At 38.2% G+C, this 16,390-nt stretch overlaps 1 protein-coding gene across 1 annotated transcript in view; it reads left to right on the top strand.

The window, feature by feature from the left end:
* The window catches only part of NPFFR2 (neuropeptide FF receptor 2), a 14,529-nt gene extending 4,277 nt beyond the window's left edge, over positions 1-10,252 (top strand). Inside the window, 4 exon segments of the mRNA XM_021702282.1 lie at positions 4,358-4,457; positions 9,404-9,722; positions 9,724-9,884; positions 9,886-10,252. Coding sequence (XP_021557957.1) covers positions 4,358-4,457; positions 9,404-9,722; positions 9,724-9,884; positions 9,886-10,252 — 947 coding nt within the window.
* Positions 10,253-16,390: the final 6,138 nt, after the last annotated feature.

Here is a 16,390-nt window from a genome sequence, read left to right as displayed (position 1 = left end):
ATACATATACATACCACATTGCATATACATATCATTGCATATATATATATATATATATATATAAACACACACACACACACCACATCTTCTTTATATCTATCTATATACCACATCTTGTTTATCCATTCATCAGTCAATGGACACCTGAGCTGTTTCCCTGATGGTAAGTGCTGATGAGCATCTTTTCATGTGCCTATTGGCCTCCTGTATGTTGTCATTGGAGAAATGTCTGTTCATGTCTGTTCATGTCTTCTGCCCATTTTTTAATGGGGTTATTTGGTTTGGGGATGTTGAGCTGTTTATCTTCTCCCATCACAGAGGTTGCCTTTTAGTTTTGTTGATTGTTTCCTTCACTGTGCCAAAGCTTTCTATTTTGATAAAGTCCCAATAGTTTATTTTTGTGTTTTCTTTGCCTCAGGAGACATATCTAGAAAAAAAGTTGCTATGATGTCAGAGAAGTTACTGCCTGTGTTCTCTTCTAGGATTTTTATGGTTTCAAGTCTTTAATACATTTCAAGTTTATTTTTGTGTATGGTATAAGAAAGTGGCCCAGTTTTCCCAACACTATTTGTTGAAGAGACTGTCTTTTTCCCATTGGATATTCTTTCCTGTTTTGCTGAAGATTAACTGGCTATATAATTGTGGGTTTATTTTTGGGTTTTCTATTTTGTTTCATTGATCTATGTGTCTAATTTTCTGCCAGTACAATACTGTTTTGATTACTACAGCTTTGTAATATAACTTGAAGTCCAGAATTGTGATGCCTCCAGCTTTGCTTTTCTTTTTCAAGATTGCTTTGGTTATTTGGGGTCTTTTGTGGTTCCATATAAATTTTAGGATTGTTTGTTCTAGTTCTGTGAAAAATGATGTTTGTATTTTGATAGGCATTGGAAGTATAAACATTTTAACAATATTTGTTTTTCCAATCCACAAGCATGGAATGTCTTCCTAATACTTAGGAAGAAACCTAACCAAAGAGGTGAAAGACCTATACTCTGAAAACCATAAAACACTGATGAAAGAAATTGAAGATGACACAAAGAAATGGAAAGACATTCCATGCTTGTGGATTGGAAAAACAAATATTGTTAAAATGTTTATACTTCCAATGCCTATCAAAATACAAACATCATTTTTCACAGAACTAGAACAAACAATCCTAAAATTTATATGGAACCACAAAAGACCCCAAATAACCAAAGCAATCTTGAAAAAGAAAAGCAAAGCTGGAGGCATCACAATTCTGGACTTCAAGTTATATTACAAAGCTGTAGTAATCAAAACAGTATTGTACTGGCAGAAAATTAGACACATAGATCAATGAAACAAAATAGAAAACCCAAAAATAAACCCACAATTATATAGCCAGTTAATCTTCAGCAAAACAGGAAAGAATATCCAATGGGAAAAAGACAGTCTCTTCAACAAATAGTGTTGGGAAAACTGGGCCACTTTCTTATACCATACACAAAAATAAACTTGAAATGTATTAAAGACTTGAAACCATAAAAATCCTAGAAGAGAACACAGGCAGTAACTTCTCTGACATCATAGCAACTTTTTTTCTAGATATGTCTCCTGAGGCAAAGAAAACATGGATGTTGAATCTTGTCAAATGCTTTTTCTGCCGTTATTGAAATGATCATATGGTTTTTACCCTTTCTCTTACTGATGTGATATATCATGTTGATTGATTTGTGAATATTGAACCACCCTTGCAACCCAGGAATAAATCCCACTTGGTTGTGGTGAATAATTTTTTTTAACGTATTGTAGGATTTTGCTAGTATTTTGTTGACGATTTTTGCATCTGTGCTTATCAGAGATACTGGCTTATAGTTCCCGTTTTCATGGTGTCTTTATCGGGTTTTGGCATTAGGGTAATGCTGGCCCCATACAATGAATTTGGAAATTTTCCTTCCTTTTCTATTTTTTTGAATGGTTTGAGGAGAATAGGTATTAACTCTTCTTTAAATGTTTGGTAGAATTCATCTTGAAGCCATCTGGTCCTGGACTTTTGTCAGGAGTTTGTGATTACTGATTCAATTTCTTTGTTGTGTAATTGGTCTGTTCAAATTTTCTATTTCTCCCTGTTTCAGTTTTGGTAGGTTATATGTTTCTAGGAATTTATCCATTTCTTCTAGGTTGTATATTCTCATAACTGTTTTGTATTTCTGTGGTGTTGGGTTTTTTTTTTTTTTTCTCATTTGTAATTTTGTGTCCTTTCTCCTTGATACATCTGGCTATTTTCATCTACTTGATTTATATTGGTTTTCTCTTAGGTTTCTTTTTTCCTATTTGTTATAGTCACTTCTACATTTGAGGTTTCCCTTATGTCAATTGCTATTTAGCTGCTTGTGTTTCAAAGTGAGACACAGTGTGGCTGTCTTGGACCTCTGCGTGCCTTAGGTTTGAGGTTCGGCCCACTCTCAGCTTCTTTAGTTTGGGCCATTCATTGGGAAATCCATGACTGTCAAAATCTGCACATTAGTGTTCTTGGAAGGATCACATTCCCCAGAAGGAAATTCTCTGATCTATTGCCAGAGGAATCATAATACTGGCTGCTGAATTCCAGAGCTCAGTGGGTCCCTGGGCAACAGAATTGAGTGCAGAGCATATATTTTTATTTAATCCTTCTGCATCATTGTGGTACCCACTCCACCTGTACCTGGTGAGTCAGAGTCTAGAGCCCCTTTGCTTCCACCTCCTCAGAGTAACTTCCATCCTGCTGGCCAGGGGAAAAGCAAGTGGCATCTGGTTACATTTATTCATAATTCAGCCCATTGTGTTATTTTCCCAGCTTCACATTCTTTCCAGTTGAGTTTTCTTTTCCCTAGTGCTTTCATTTTAGTGGAATTTAGTGAGGGAGGTGAGATAAATCATATGCTTATTTTTTTGACCAAAGGCTATTCACACTCCTTTTTGCTTTTTTTGTTTAATATTGTAACAGCCAAATAATTTTGGGACTGGGAAAACATGCTCTCTCTTGGTTTCTATTCAGTAGAGTCACTCAAGCATCTATTTTAAGATGGTCTGGATTTTAGATATGCTCGGATTATTTAGATTTGGGGGGAATATTTTAAATTAGGTAAAATTGGGGCACCTGAGTGCCTCAGTTGGTTAAGCGTCTGCCTTCGGCTCAGGTCATGATCCCAGAGTCCTAGGACCTAACCCCACGTCGGGCTTCCTGCTCAGTGGGGAGCCTGCTTCTCACTCTCCCTCTGTCAAATAAATAAAATCTAAAAAAAAACAGGTAATAAATTGCATGATCTTTTTTAAAAAAATGAATGTTGCCTTATCTTTTAGGAAACTAGAATAGTTGCTTACTTTCCTATAATAGCAGATGGGTGGTTATTTCCTTTATAAACAAACATTTCAGTAAATGAGGTTTGATAAGAAAGTAATTCAAATAGACTACTTTTGTAAAGTGCTCTTCTCAAAGTATGTTTTAGGCTGCTATAACAAAATACCATAGACTAGGTGGCTTAAACAACAGACATTTATTTTCTATTTCAGAGGCTAGAAGTCGGAGATCAGGGTGATACATGGTCAGGTGGTTGGTGAGGGTCCTTTTTTTGGTTTGTAGACAGCCACCTTCTTGCTGTGTGCTCGCATGCACTTTCCTCAGTGCATGTTCATGGAAAGGAAAGCTCTCTTCTTCTAATGGCACTAATCCCATCATGTGGGTACCACCCATCTATCTATCTAAATATATTTATTTTCCAGAGGCCCCTCCTCCAAATACACTAAGGCTTAAGGCTTCAATATATGCATTTGAATGGGGAGGGGGTACAAACATTCACTCTATATTATATATGAATAAATATTTATTCTACATGTACCTCCTGTTCCTCAATTTATGGGGTATATTTCCAAATTATAAAACCAATATTCTGCCTGTCTTATTCATTTAAAGGGCTTTACTGAATAAGGGTTAATGGTTTAGGCTCTGGAACCATACAGCTGGGGTTGAAATCCTAAGTATGCTAACTAACAGTGGCAAGGTATGTGATATTTGTGTATTTATTACCTATTCTATATCATGAGGAGGAGAATAAAGCCTTCGAAAGCCTGTTTGGGGAATTAGATAAGTTAATAGGTACAAAGCACTTACTACAGTGCCTAGAAGTTGTAACTGACACTAGTAGTAGTATATTAAAAAGTTATAATTAAGTTCTGACATTAGTAGTAGTATACTAAAAACAGAGCTCTGGAGATATTAATGAAAATAATGGAAAACAATGTTCCCTGGACGTCATTTAGGAAATAGTTGCATCAGTTTTGATTTCATGCTTTTCTGTTCATATTTAAAAAAATACATATGATCTATTCAAAGACTGTTTCACATCCCTTTCAGGATGGCCCTTTGGAAGCACAATGTGCAAGATCAGTGGATTCATCCAGGGAATATCAGTTGCGGCTTCAGTCTTTACTTTAGTTGCGATAGCTGTGGATAGGTAAGTCAGCACCAAAATCTAAATCTAGTGAAAAATGTATAACCTACTAAATTTGGTTATACCTGCCCAAAATTATAATATCTACTCTTTTAAGAGCATGGCATATATCTGCTAAAGGTTCAGTAATAAAATAAAACTATTAAAATTTCCATTTTTTAAATTAAATAATTAGGGATGACATGTGTCTTAGTTTGGGCTGCTGTCACAAGATGCCATAGAGTATGTGTCTGAAACAACAGAAATTTATTTCTCACAGTTCTGGAGGCTGGGCAGTCCAAGGTCAGGATGCCAGGGGCTTCTGTGTCTGGTGAGAGACCTTTTCCTGGTTTGCAAAAGGCCATCCTCTCTGTGGAACCAGGAGCTCTAGTCTCCTCTTTTTACACTAATCCCATCATGGGGACACCACCCTTTTGATCTCATCTGAACCGAATTACCTCCATCTACCATTTGAAACCCTAACCCTTATTCAAGGTATGAATTTTGGGGGGACACAAACATAAAATCCATAACATCATAGTTATACTGTTTTTCACTAGAACCTTCACTTTTCTAATGGTGGAAAATGTGGTGAAATAAATCTGAAATTTTATCCAGATTTTAAGAGAAAATGTACTAATACATTCATTTACACATAGTGTTGAGGTGTGCCTGTCCTGGGCTGTATATCATCTAAAACATATCAGACAGGGGCACCTGGGTGACTCAGATGTTAGGTGTCTGCCTTCAGCTCAGGTCACAATCTCCAGGTCCTAGGATTGAGCCCCAGGTCGGGCTCTCTGTTCCTCAAATGAATAAATAAAATCTTAAAACAAATTAGACAAAGTGCTGCCTAAAGAGACAGACACATTAACAAATACTTACAAATAATACTAACATAACAACTGTACAAAGGAGAAAGTGATCAAGTTACCTCTCAGGACAGAGAGTGTTGGGTTCACATCCTGATCCCTCAAGATTTAGAAATTAACCTTGAGAAGAAACAGAGGAAAGAGCATCTCTTAAGACAGGGATATATACCCCTCATCAGGCTCCCTGCTCGGCGGGAAGCCTGCTTCTCCCTCTCCCACTCCCCCTGCTTGTGTTCCCTCTCTGGCTGTGTCTCTCTCTGTCAAATAAAAAAAAAAGAAAGGGATATATATATATATAGGGCACTTGAAATAGGAGGATATTTATCAAGAAAAGTGCAGAGAGGCAGGCCAGCTAGAACATGGGAGGGTGGAATGGCGTATTAGGTGTGACCACACATAGGTTTTCCATGGGCCTGTCTTCCATTTGTCCTGAAGACAGCAGGGAGCTACTGAAGTCTTTTATACGGGGGAATAATGACTAGATTTTCATTTTAGAAAAACAGAAAGGGTTTGGAGTTATGTAACAACCAAGATGGGAGAGGATGTAAGGCAATGGCAATTGAGAGAGATTTGAGAGGGAAACTGAACAATGACCCCAAAATATGTAAAATGCTATAGAATTGTTGACATCAAAAAACAACTTGGTAGATTCTATTTTCAATATAAATCTAAGAACCTATCTTATAGATCTAGCTTTTTGGTTTCCATGTAGAGAGAATAGAATTTACAATATATGCTAACCAAGAAATGCCAAAGATAGCTTTTTATATTAAAATTTGGGAGCTATTTCCAAATTTACTACATCCTGTTACTACTAATTTTTTGCATACTAATTTATACTAGTAAATAATGCTACTACTAAATTATTTTGTTATGAATGTTTGTAATACTATTACAATTATTTATCTCTACCGTGAATAAAAAAATATCCTTTGCATTTTCTACTTGAATCTTGAGCTTATCAGGTTTACTTTCACATTGCATTTAGTATTAAATATCCCTAAATTACTCTTTCACTGTTTCTAGGATGCCTCCTAAACAGAGATTTCATTTTAAAAAGGTTAAAACAATAAGTATATTCAATGGATAACTGTATGCTGGCTAAAATCAATTAACTAGGTCAATGTATATCAAAATGCATAAATTTCAAAAGCATACAATCTCAAAGCTATAAAATGATACATATAATATGGTGCCATAATATAGAATTTAAAATGTTCTAAATGCAGACTAATATGCAGCAACTTTAGGATTTCTGAGGAAAATGGAATAGGATTAGGATTGAATACAGCTACCAAAAAATTTCATCTGTATCTCTCACATTTTAGGTCTTTTAAAAAGTGATGAAACCATGGTTCCCCTGCCGTGACATACCCTTTGCTCTCTGCCTTCCCATCCATGTATCATTTCTCTATAGTTTCAGTTATCTATTGCAATATAACAAGTCACCTCCCAAGACAAACCACTTAGTGGCTCATGATGCTCATGAATTTATGATGAGGGAAGCTTCACTGATTGGAAACATATACCTTGTCTCTGCTCCACTTGGCATCAGAGAGGGAGTTCTAGGGCCAGGAATGCAGCCTTTCCCTTATGTTGGTGCCCAGACTGGGAAGACTTGAACAGCTAGGAGATAGAACTGGGGCTTCTCAAGCCCTACATGGGCTCCACTGCATGGCAGGTTCAAGGTAGCTGAACTTCTGTCAGTCCAAGGCATGTGTGTCCTAAGAGAACGTGCCAGTGAAAGTCATGCAGTGTCCCTTCTGCATCCTATTCATTAGAAGTGAGTCACAAAGTCCATTCAATGGACTTTGGAAGGCATGTTCAAGAATTTAGACCTGTTTTAAAACCACCGCACCTTCATCTCTCTCTGAACTACTGGCACCCAAATGCCTTTTTCAGGGTCTCTTCTACAAAAAAAATCTCCCAAACCTATTTCTCTAGATTAAGTCTTTCTCCTAAATTTCATATTTATGTTTCTGAATAATTTCACCTGAACATCCAACAACAACCACCTCTAAACAGACCCAGAATTGAACTTTCTTCACTACCAGTCCTCCACAAAAAAAACTAAACAAAAAATTCTTTTTCTCATTTTCCCCAGTCAGGGAATGGCAGGATCACATATCCAATCTAAGTGAAAATCTTGAGATTTATCCTTGAACCTTCCTTTTCTCTCCAACTTCTTTCTAGTCACTCTTCAAATCCCATCAGTTCTGGGTGCTCACTGGTCCTGAACAAGGCACCATCCCCCATTGCTTGAGCTAGAATACTGAGATTTTTTTTTTCCCTAACTGGTTGTCATGATTAATTTTATATGTGAACTTGACTGTGTCACGGGGAGCCCAGATATTTGGTCAAACATTATTCTGGGTGTGTCTGGTTGGACTAACATTTGAATCAATAGGCTGAGTAAAAGATTGCCTTCCCTAATCTGGGTGGCCCTTATTCAATCAGCTGAAGGCCCAAATACAAACAGAAAGGCTGACCTTCCTGCAAGTAAGAGAGTATTCCTCCTGCCTGACTTTTTGAGCGGAGGCATCAGTCTTTCTTTTTCTGTCTTCTGACTGGAACTACATTAGCTCTTCTGGGGTTTGGGCCTGATGGCTTTTAGAGTGTAACTTATATCCATGGCTGTCCTGTTCTCAAGCCTTTGGATATGAACTGGAACTATACCATTGGCTCTCCTGTGTCTCCATTTTGCCCCAACTGCAGATCTTGGGACTTCTCAACTTCCATAACCGCATGAGCCAATCCCTTAAAATAAATATCTTTCTATATATTTATACATACTGTTGGCTCTGTTCCCCTAGAGAACCCTGACTAATGCAGTGGCCAAGTCTAAACTCTAGCATGATTTTAGCATAATTACACAATATTTTCATTGACTATTTCCTGGCAGAGAGCATTTTCTTCATGTTCATCTTTGTCTATTTGTTGAATAAACGAAAAAATATATGAAGCCCCAATAGTTGGTTTACAAAAAGAACAAGATACCTAGAATTGTGCCTATGAAGTTACCCATAATTTAAGGATGAGTAGATGGGGAGACTCATTAATTAGAAGACTAAAAGAAAATTTGGAGGTTAAGACAGCAGACTTTACACATGAAATAAAGGACAACAGAGCAAGCAATGTTCAAGTTAATTAGTATATGAAGAGATGTCAGATAAATTAATATGGAGTTGCTGCTGAGCCACTAAAAGCTTTGTTTTCTTATCTGCAGATCTGGAAAGTAATAATTTTCATATTTCCACTTTACAGAGTCATTACAAAAACGAAAGATTAAATAGGTGATAGTACTTTGAAAAATATAGTATTATATAGATGTATATGGTATAACTATCATAGTGAGTATGAATAATGCCAAGACTCGCAGTAGCAAAATTGCAGTTAAATGAAATCAGGGTTATGCTATGTACTGACATTGAATTTCCATGCTCATCAGAGGACATAGAACTTCTGGAAGGCATGTAATAAGAACTCGTAATGGAAACTCTCAGACTGTTATAGCTGTGAATCAAGCACCAAAACACTTAGTGGCCTGAAACAAAAATGCTTAAACATTTGTCATGATTCTATGGTTTGGTTGGGTGCCTCTGTGTCATCACTCAGGCTTCTATTTATGTCATGCTTGCTAATGTTCAATTGGCCAAGCACAAAGATGACATGGGAAGGGAGCACAGAAGGTCATGAAGGAGAGTTTAACAATATGGACTCTGGAGCCAAACTACCTGCGTTAAAATTATGTGTAGTTGTGGGCAAGATTTTTTTACTTTTTCTAAGCCTATTTTGCCATCTTTTAAGTGGGGAAGTTTAAAAAGAGTCTGGAACAGAATACTAAATATTCATGTTCAATATCTGCTAGTTACCACAGTCACCTATTACTAATAGTGACTAATATAGTGTCTGATACTCAACTTATTCATATTTTGAGTTGAAATTTGTATCACTCACAAAAAATATCAATGCATGCTTCTCTATTGCTAATGGTAACTATGTTTTTGAGGGGAACATGAGTGGGAGAATTAAATTTAATTCACAACTTGGTCAGAAGGTATAAGGCAGTGCTCCACTGATACTTGCCTTTAACTGCAGGTTCCGGTGCATTGTCTACCCTTTTAAACCAAAGCTCACTATCAAGACAGCATTTGTCATTACTGTGATCATTTGGGTCCTGGCCATTGCCATTATGTCCCCATCTGCAATAATGTTACATGTACAAGAAGAAAAATATTACCAAGTGAGACTCAGCTCCCAGAATAAAACCAGTCCAGTCTACTGGTGCCGGGAAGACTGGCCAAATCAGGAAATGAGGAAGATCTACACCACTGTGCTGTTTGCCAACATCTACCTGGTTCCCCTGTCCCTCATTGTCATCATGTATGGAAGGATTGGAATTTCACTCTTCAAGATGACAGCCCCCCCACACAGACAAACGGAACCAGGAACAGTGGCACATGGTGTCGAAGAAGAAGCAGAAGGTCATTAAAATGCTCCTGATCGTGGCCCTGCTTTTTATTCTCTCCTGGCTGCCTCTGTGGACACTGATGATGCTCTCAGACTACACTGACCTGTCTCAATGAACTGCGGGTCATCAACATCTACATCTACCCTTTTGCACACTGGCTGGCCTTTTGCAACAGCAGCGTCAATCCCATCATTTATGGTTTCTTCAATGAGAATTTTCACCGTGCGTTCCAAGATGCTTTTCACCTCCAGCTCTGCCAAAAAAGAGCAAAACCCAAGGAAACCTACACCCTAAGAGCTAAAGACAATGTGATTATAAATACATCTCATCAGTTAGCCCAGGGACCTACTGTTCAAAATTCACATGAGGAAAATTTGCCGTGTAGGAAAAGTGCTGAAAAACCCAAACAAGAATTGACGATGGAAGAATTAGGGGAAGCTATCCACAGCAATGAGATTTTAAAAGAGCTGGTATGATGATTTTAACTATACTGTGTGTTATATATAGAAATACTCTTGCTTTAGCTTTGTACTTCAATTGTTTCTGAGAATGTTCTAAAGAAAAAATGTACTAAAAGACCTCTATGAACAGAAATGAAAAAAAAGCAGTCTTATGTTCATATTCAATCTTATGGTATATAAAATATATAGATACTCACATACAAATTTGCCTGGATAAAACCATTTTCTAGGAATAATTTTCAAAGCTTGACCTTTTCCATTTTAGCCTTTTGTATATGAGTCAACCATGTGTATTATGGGTATACCAATAAACACAACATACACACACACCCATTTTCCCCAAATGGTGATAAATGGGCAATTCTTTGCATAAGAGTACATTTTGTCAATTCCATCTTTGCTTTTGGAGTTGGAATTTTAGACTGCAGAATTATTTGTGCTTTTAAAATACACTTAAGAACTACAATAGCAAATAGACACTATTTCTTTGTGTTTAAAGGTTGTTTTCTTTCTTTTAACGAATATAGTTAAAGTTGGTGAAATCATAACATTGTTGGCTTTTTAATATTTTCATAAATAGGGGCGCCTGTGTGGCTCAGTTGGTTAAACATCCGACTCTTGTCAAATATTTTTTATTATTTTTAGTTTTTGATTTCAGCTCAGGTCATGATCTCCGGGTCCTGGGATCCAGCCTGTGTTGGGCTCCCAGCTCAGCAGGAAGTCTGCTTCTCCTTCTGTCTGCCCCTCCCCCTGCTCGTGCTCTCTCTCATAATGAATAAAATTCATGCCCTAGCTGAACCCATGTTTTTTTTTTTTTTTTTTTAAAGATTTTATTTATTTATTTGACAGAGAGAGAGATAGCGAGAGCAGGAACACAAGCAGGGGGAGTGGGAGAGCGAGAAGCAGGCTTCCACCCTGCTTCCTGCTTCCACCCAGGACCCTGGGATCCTGACCTGAGCCGAAGGCAGACGCTTAACGACTGAGCCACCCAGGCACCCCTGAACCCATGTTTCTTACAGAGATGACTCAGGACCCCAATTTGCCCCCCCTCTCTGAGAGAATCTCTGACATAAAGAAGCAAATCCTCGAACAATGCAGCAGTTGGCAGAAGAATGACAACTCTCCTCTCTAGTGCTTAGTCAAAGATGTTCAACAATCATTAAAAGACTCCCATAAAGTCTGTACAGAACAGGACCAATTATTCCAGATTTCCTGCTGGGCACAGCATTTAAGCCCGGCACTCTTACTGAATTTATAAGTTAGTACCACTGTTAAAAAGAGACTTGCAAACCCTTGGATTCTGCTATGTTTCAATTATGTAATGATAACAGCTGTAAATGCTAGCTTTTACTCTAGTCCCTAGAAAATTTGAAAATGTAATAGTTTGGCAAACAAAAATAAATCTCTTGGTTTAGACCTATTGTGTTTTTCCAGTCATTTATGTGGTTCAAGCTAAAAGTCTTTCAACATTATAGGCCTTTGAGAAAATAACTGTTGAGTTTTCAACTGAATTGAGCTATGCGATATCTGAATATACAAGTGTTATTTCCTGCAACCAGGAAGGGCAACTTCTGAAGTTTACGATATCTGAATATACAAGTGTTATTTCCTGCAACCAGGAAGGGCAACTTCTGAAGTTTATGTATAGAATTTGATCTTATATTCCTTTGCCCTCATTTACTAAAATACTATGGGCAGTAGATGTTGAAGACTATTTTGTTAGACTATTTTCTGATGGGCATCCTCGCATTCTACCAGCACCTCAATCTCATAACTAAACCCCACACCCGTACCTGTCATCAACCTACCTTTTATCCACTTTAACCCCCTTTCACATGTGTGTTTCCACCAACAGTCTGCTTATGACCATGCAGGTATTCTCTAAGGTGATATATTTTTTTTTAAATTTTTTTTTTAAAGATTTTATTTATTTATTTGACAGAGAGAGACACAGCGAGAGAGGCAACACAAGCAGGGGGAGTGGGAGAGGGAGAAGCAGGCTTCCCGCTGAGCAGGGAGCCTGATGTGGGGCTCGATCCCAGGACCCCGTGATCATGACCTGAGCCGAAGGCAGACGCTTAACGACTGAGCCACCCAGGTGCCCCGGTGATATATTTTCTTTACCACGCTCATTTTCTTGAGTCCTCACAAGCAGAGTTGTTAATATCCATATTTTTACTAATATCCTGTTCAAGACAACTTAAGCCACAGAGTATTGTTTCCAGACCTTTAGACCCAGTGGAATTTGCCCGACTGGATTTCAAAATTTCTTGGGATTGGCGAATCCTTTTTCTTCCATGTTCTCCCTTTTTGACAGATATGCCATAGAACTGTTACTCTATGCTTGTACCGCCATTGTGTTTTGGGAGCAAATAACCTGCTTCTTTAGTTTTAGAGGTCCATAGATGGACAAGAAATTGTGCCACTAAATTTGTGGTATTCTTTCTTATAGTTAATTCTTTGGTACATGCAAAGTGTATTTTTCATAAGAGAAAAATATAAATGTTTTTATAGTGTTTAAGCCGTTTTTCCATTCAATCATCTCTCTGCCTGGTTTGTGCTCTAGCTCCTTAAGGGATTCGAGACAGAGAATGCCCTCCCTTCTAGGTAGCAGCCAGCTCTACTGGATTGGTTGCCTGTGCTACTCCCTTGCTTAGGGACTGTGCTGTGATGCATTGCCTCCCTCTGGGTAGGAAGTTTGGGGGGTGGGGTGGGGAAATGGCCTTTGAATTATACCATGCACAGATTAAACACAAGTTCAATTCAGCAAACAAATTCATAAAATAAGAAAAATCCAGCTTTGATGAACTTGTACTCTGAAGAACATAAAAAGCTATATGAATTTCAGTATAGATATGTTTTATGTTTCAGTTTCTAATCACAACATGGAACAAGGATCAGCATGGTCAGTGGTTAAGGCCAGCATGGCACAAAGGCAGTATGTGTGGTAGTTAGGATGACAGATACTAGAGAAGGGCAGACAGGTTCAAATCAAGGATTCTCTGCTTGTTACCAACTGCATGAGTATGTGCAAATTACTTAATCCCTCTGTGTGCTGGTGTCTTTGTCTGTAAAATGGAGTGATAATAGTACCTGTTCATAAGGTTGTCCTTAAATGAGTTATATTACATAAAGCATTTGAAACAGTGCTTAGTCTTCAAATAATCATGTGTGTAATTTATGTACCAAATATTCAAGTGGAAAAAGTCAAATTTCTTACTGGATAAAAAAATAAAAGTAAAGGGAGTTTCTTCACTTGATACATAATCCCTGAGTATTTGCGTATAAGCTTTTACTTATGTCACATACTGACTGACTTACAGAGGCTGACATATATATGTAACATATAAAGTGAAAATGGAAAAAAGTAAATGTAAGTGAACGTCTCAAGCCTGGAGGAAAGACAGTGGGCTAAAGATGGATAAGAAATATGCATCACTTCTCTGTACATAGCATGTGTTTTCTCATGTATTTGTCTTCCTCTTTAAACTATGGGCTTTTGAGGGTGAAGAAGCAGCTTTTTAATCTTTGCATCTCTAGAGCTCAGCATGTTGTCCTGAACATGCAGGTGAATAATAACTGATTTTAAGTAAATTGAATATCAGAACAACTATTCTTATGCATTTGTTACTATACCATCTTCATTAGGATAGAACATTATGATCTGTAACTGTGAATTGTAATAAAATAAAACATTTTCCTGATAAGAACTATTGTTTTTCAATTAAATATTTCTCATAAATACATTACTGAACAGTACTTTTGATTTTACTGTAAAATCCAAAGTGTAATGATGAGTAAAATTTCAGATAAAGAACTTTGCCAGGAATTTTATTATTAGTTTTTTAATTAAGTTATTTAATTTCTGAAAATATATTTTAAAAATTTTAGAGTCTGACTTCTGAGTAAGATGGTGGAGTAGGAGGATCCTAAGCTTACCTCATCCCATGGATATACCTAGATAACACCCACATCCATGTAAATAACCCAGAACACAACCCAAAGACTGGCAGAACAGACTCTCTATACCTAAATGTAGAGAAGTAGGCCACGTTGAAAAAGGTAGGAAGGGCTGATGTATAGTCAGAAATCAAACTGACTGGCAAGACTGTCCATGGGAGGGAGGAACACCACAGGCGTGAGAAAGGGAGAGGAGCAGACCTCACATCAGCCACCCCAGGCACAGAGGACCCACACAGGAAGATGAATCCCCACGTTTGGCTTTGAAACCAGAGGGGCTTAACTTTTTGAGTTCTCACAGTCAGTGGGGCTTAACAATTAGAAGCTTAAAAATAGTGGACTCCCCTCTGGGAGAGCTGGAGGGCGATAGGAAACTGAATCCCTGTCCTTAAAGAGACAGCATAACAAACAGCCCCACTGATATAGCATAGAAACAGAAGTTTGAAAAACACCTATGGTATATGGGAAAAAGATTTGTTTACTAATCTCAGAGTATGTGTTAGAGGGACAGGGATCTTTAGGAGACTTTAAGAACAGAACTGCTGACAGGTGCTATTTCCCTCACTCACCTCAGCACACCCAGTCCCTGTGCTCTTCCCCAGCCTGCCCCCTCCAGCTGGGCCTCACCAGTTCTCCAAAAGAACTACAGATCCCTCCCACAGCAGACCAGGACACACCTTGCTAAAACCACACAGCTGGCCCCACACCGTCTTGTAAGCCTGACTCTTCCAACCTACCATCAGCAAGAGTCCATCTAAAGCATGGCATTGTGCAAGCAACACCTAGAGGGGCTGGCACCAGTCCAAAGTGACTCCTGCCCAGGGAGAGGAAGAAAACCACACACAAAACTTTGGGTCCCAGACATTTGGTCTGATTGCAGTCCCTGCCAACCAACAAAAGCTTCTCAGGGCACAACACAGGGAGAGTGCCCTGCAGACTGGTGTGACCCCAGTTCTGACAAACCCTGCTCTGACCCAACTCAAGCCTAAGGCAGCCCAGGTGGCCCACCAATACCACAGGGACCAAACTGCCCACAACAGGCAAAGAGAACTACTGTGGACAATTGGACTGAAGACTAATTCAGCTTAGTCATAACAGTAGGGCACACACACAGCACACAGAGGAGACACCCCTGAAGCACCAAGTTCCAGTGACTAGGGGTCACTGCACTGCCAGGCACTATAGGGCCTCTTCTTCATATGGCCACTACTTTCAAGAGCAGGAGACATAGGTGACTTTACTAACACACACAAACAGACACAGAGAGTTAGACAAAATGAGGAGACAGAGGAATAGGTCCCAAATGAAATAACAGGACAAAATCACAGCAAGAGAGCTAAATGAAATGGACATAATGTGCCTGATAGAGAATTTAAAGTAATGGTCATAAATATAAACAATGGACTTGAGAAAAGAGTGGAGGACCTCAGTGAGACCCTCAACAAAGAGAAAACATAAAAAGGAACCAATTAGAGATGAGAATTCAATAAGTGAAATTAAAAATACATGAGAGAATAAATAGTAGACTACAGGAAGCTGAACGATCAACAACCTGGAGAATAAGGTAATGGAAATCAAGCTGAACAGGAGAAAGAAAAAATAATAATAAAAAATGAAAATAGACTAAGGGAACTCAGTGACACCATCAAACATAATAACATTTGAATTATAGGGATCTCAGAAGGAGGAGGGAGAGAAGGGGGGAGGGGGGCAGAAAATTTATTTGAAGAAATAATAGCTGAAAACTTCCCAAATCTGAGGAAGGAAACAGAAATCCAGATTCAGGAGACACAGAGTCCCCAAAAAAATCAACCCAGGGAGGTGCACACCAAGACATACAGTAATTAAAATAGCAAAAAGTAGTGATAAAGAATTCCAAAAGCAACAAGAGAAAACAGTTACATACAAGGGAAACCCCATAAGGCTATCAGCTGATTTTTCAGCAGAAACTTTGCAGACCAGAATAGAGTGACATGATATATTCAAAGTGGTGAAAGAAAAAGCCTAGAAGCAAGAATACTCCATCAATCAAGGTTATCATTAAGTATACAAGAAGAGATGAAGAGTTTCCAAGAAAAATATAAGATAAAGGAATTCAGCAGCACTAAACAAGCCTTACAAGAAATGTTAAATGGGATTCTTTGAGCAGAAAGGAAAGACCATAAGCAGGAATAAGAAAAGGACACACAGGGG

The sequence above is a fragment of the Neomonachus schauinslandi genome, chromosome 2, assembly GCF_002201575.2.
Source record: "Neomonachus schauinslandi chromosome 2, ASM220157v2, whole genome shotgun sequence".
Classification (NCBI taxonomy): domain Eukaryota; kingdom Metazoa; phylum Chordata; class Mammalia; order Carnivora; family Phocidae; genus Neomonachus; species Neomonachus schauinslandi.
The sequence above is the reverse complement of the archived record's forward strand: the minus strand, read 5'-3'. Positions and strand labels throughout refer to the sequence as shown.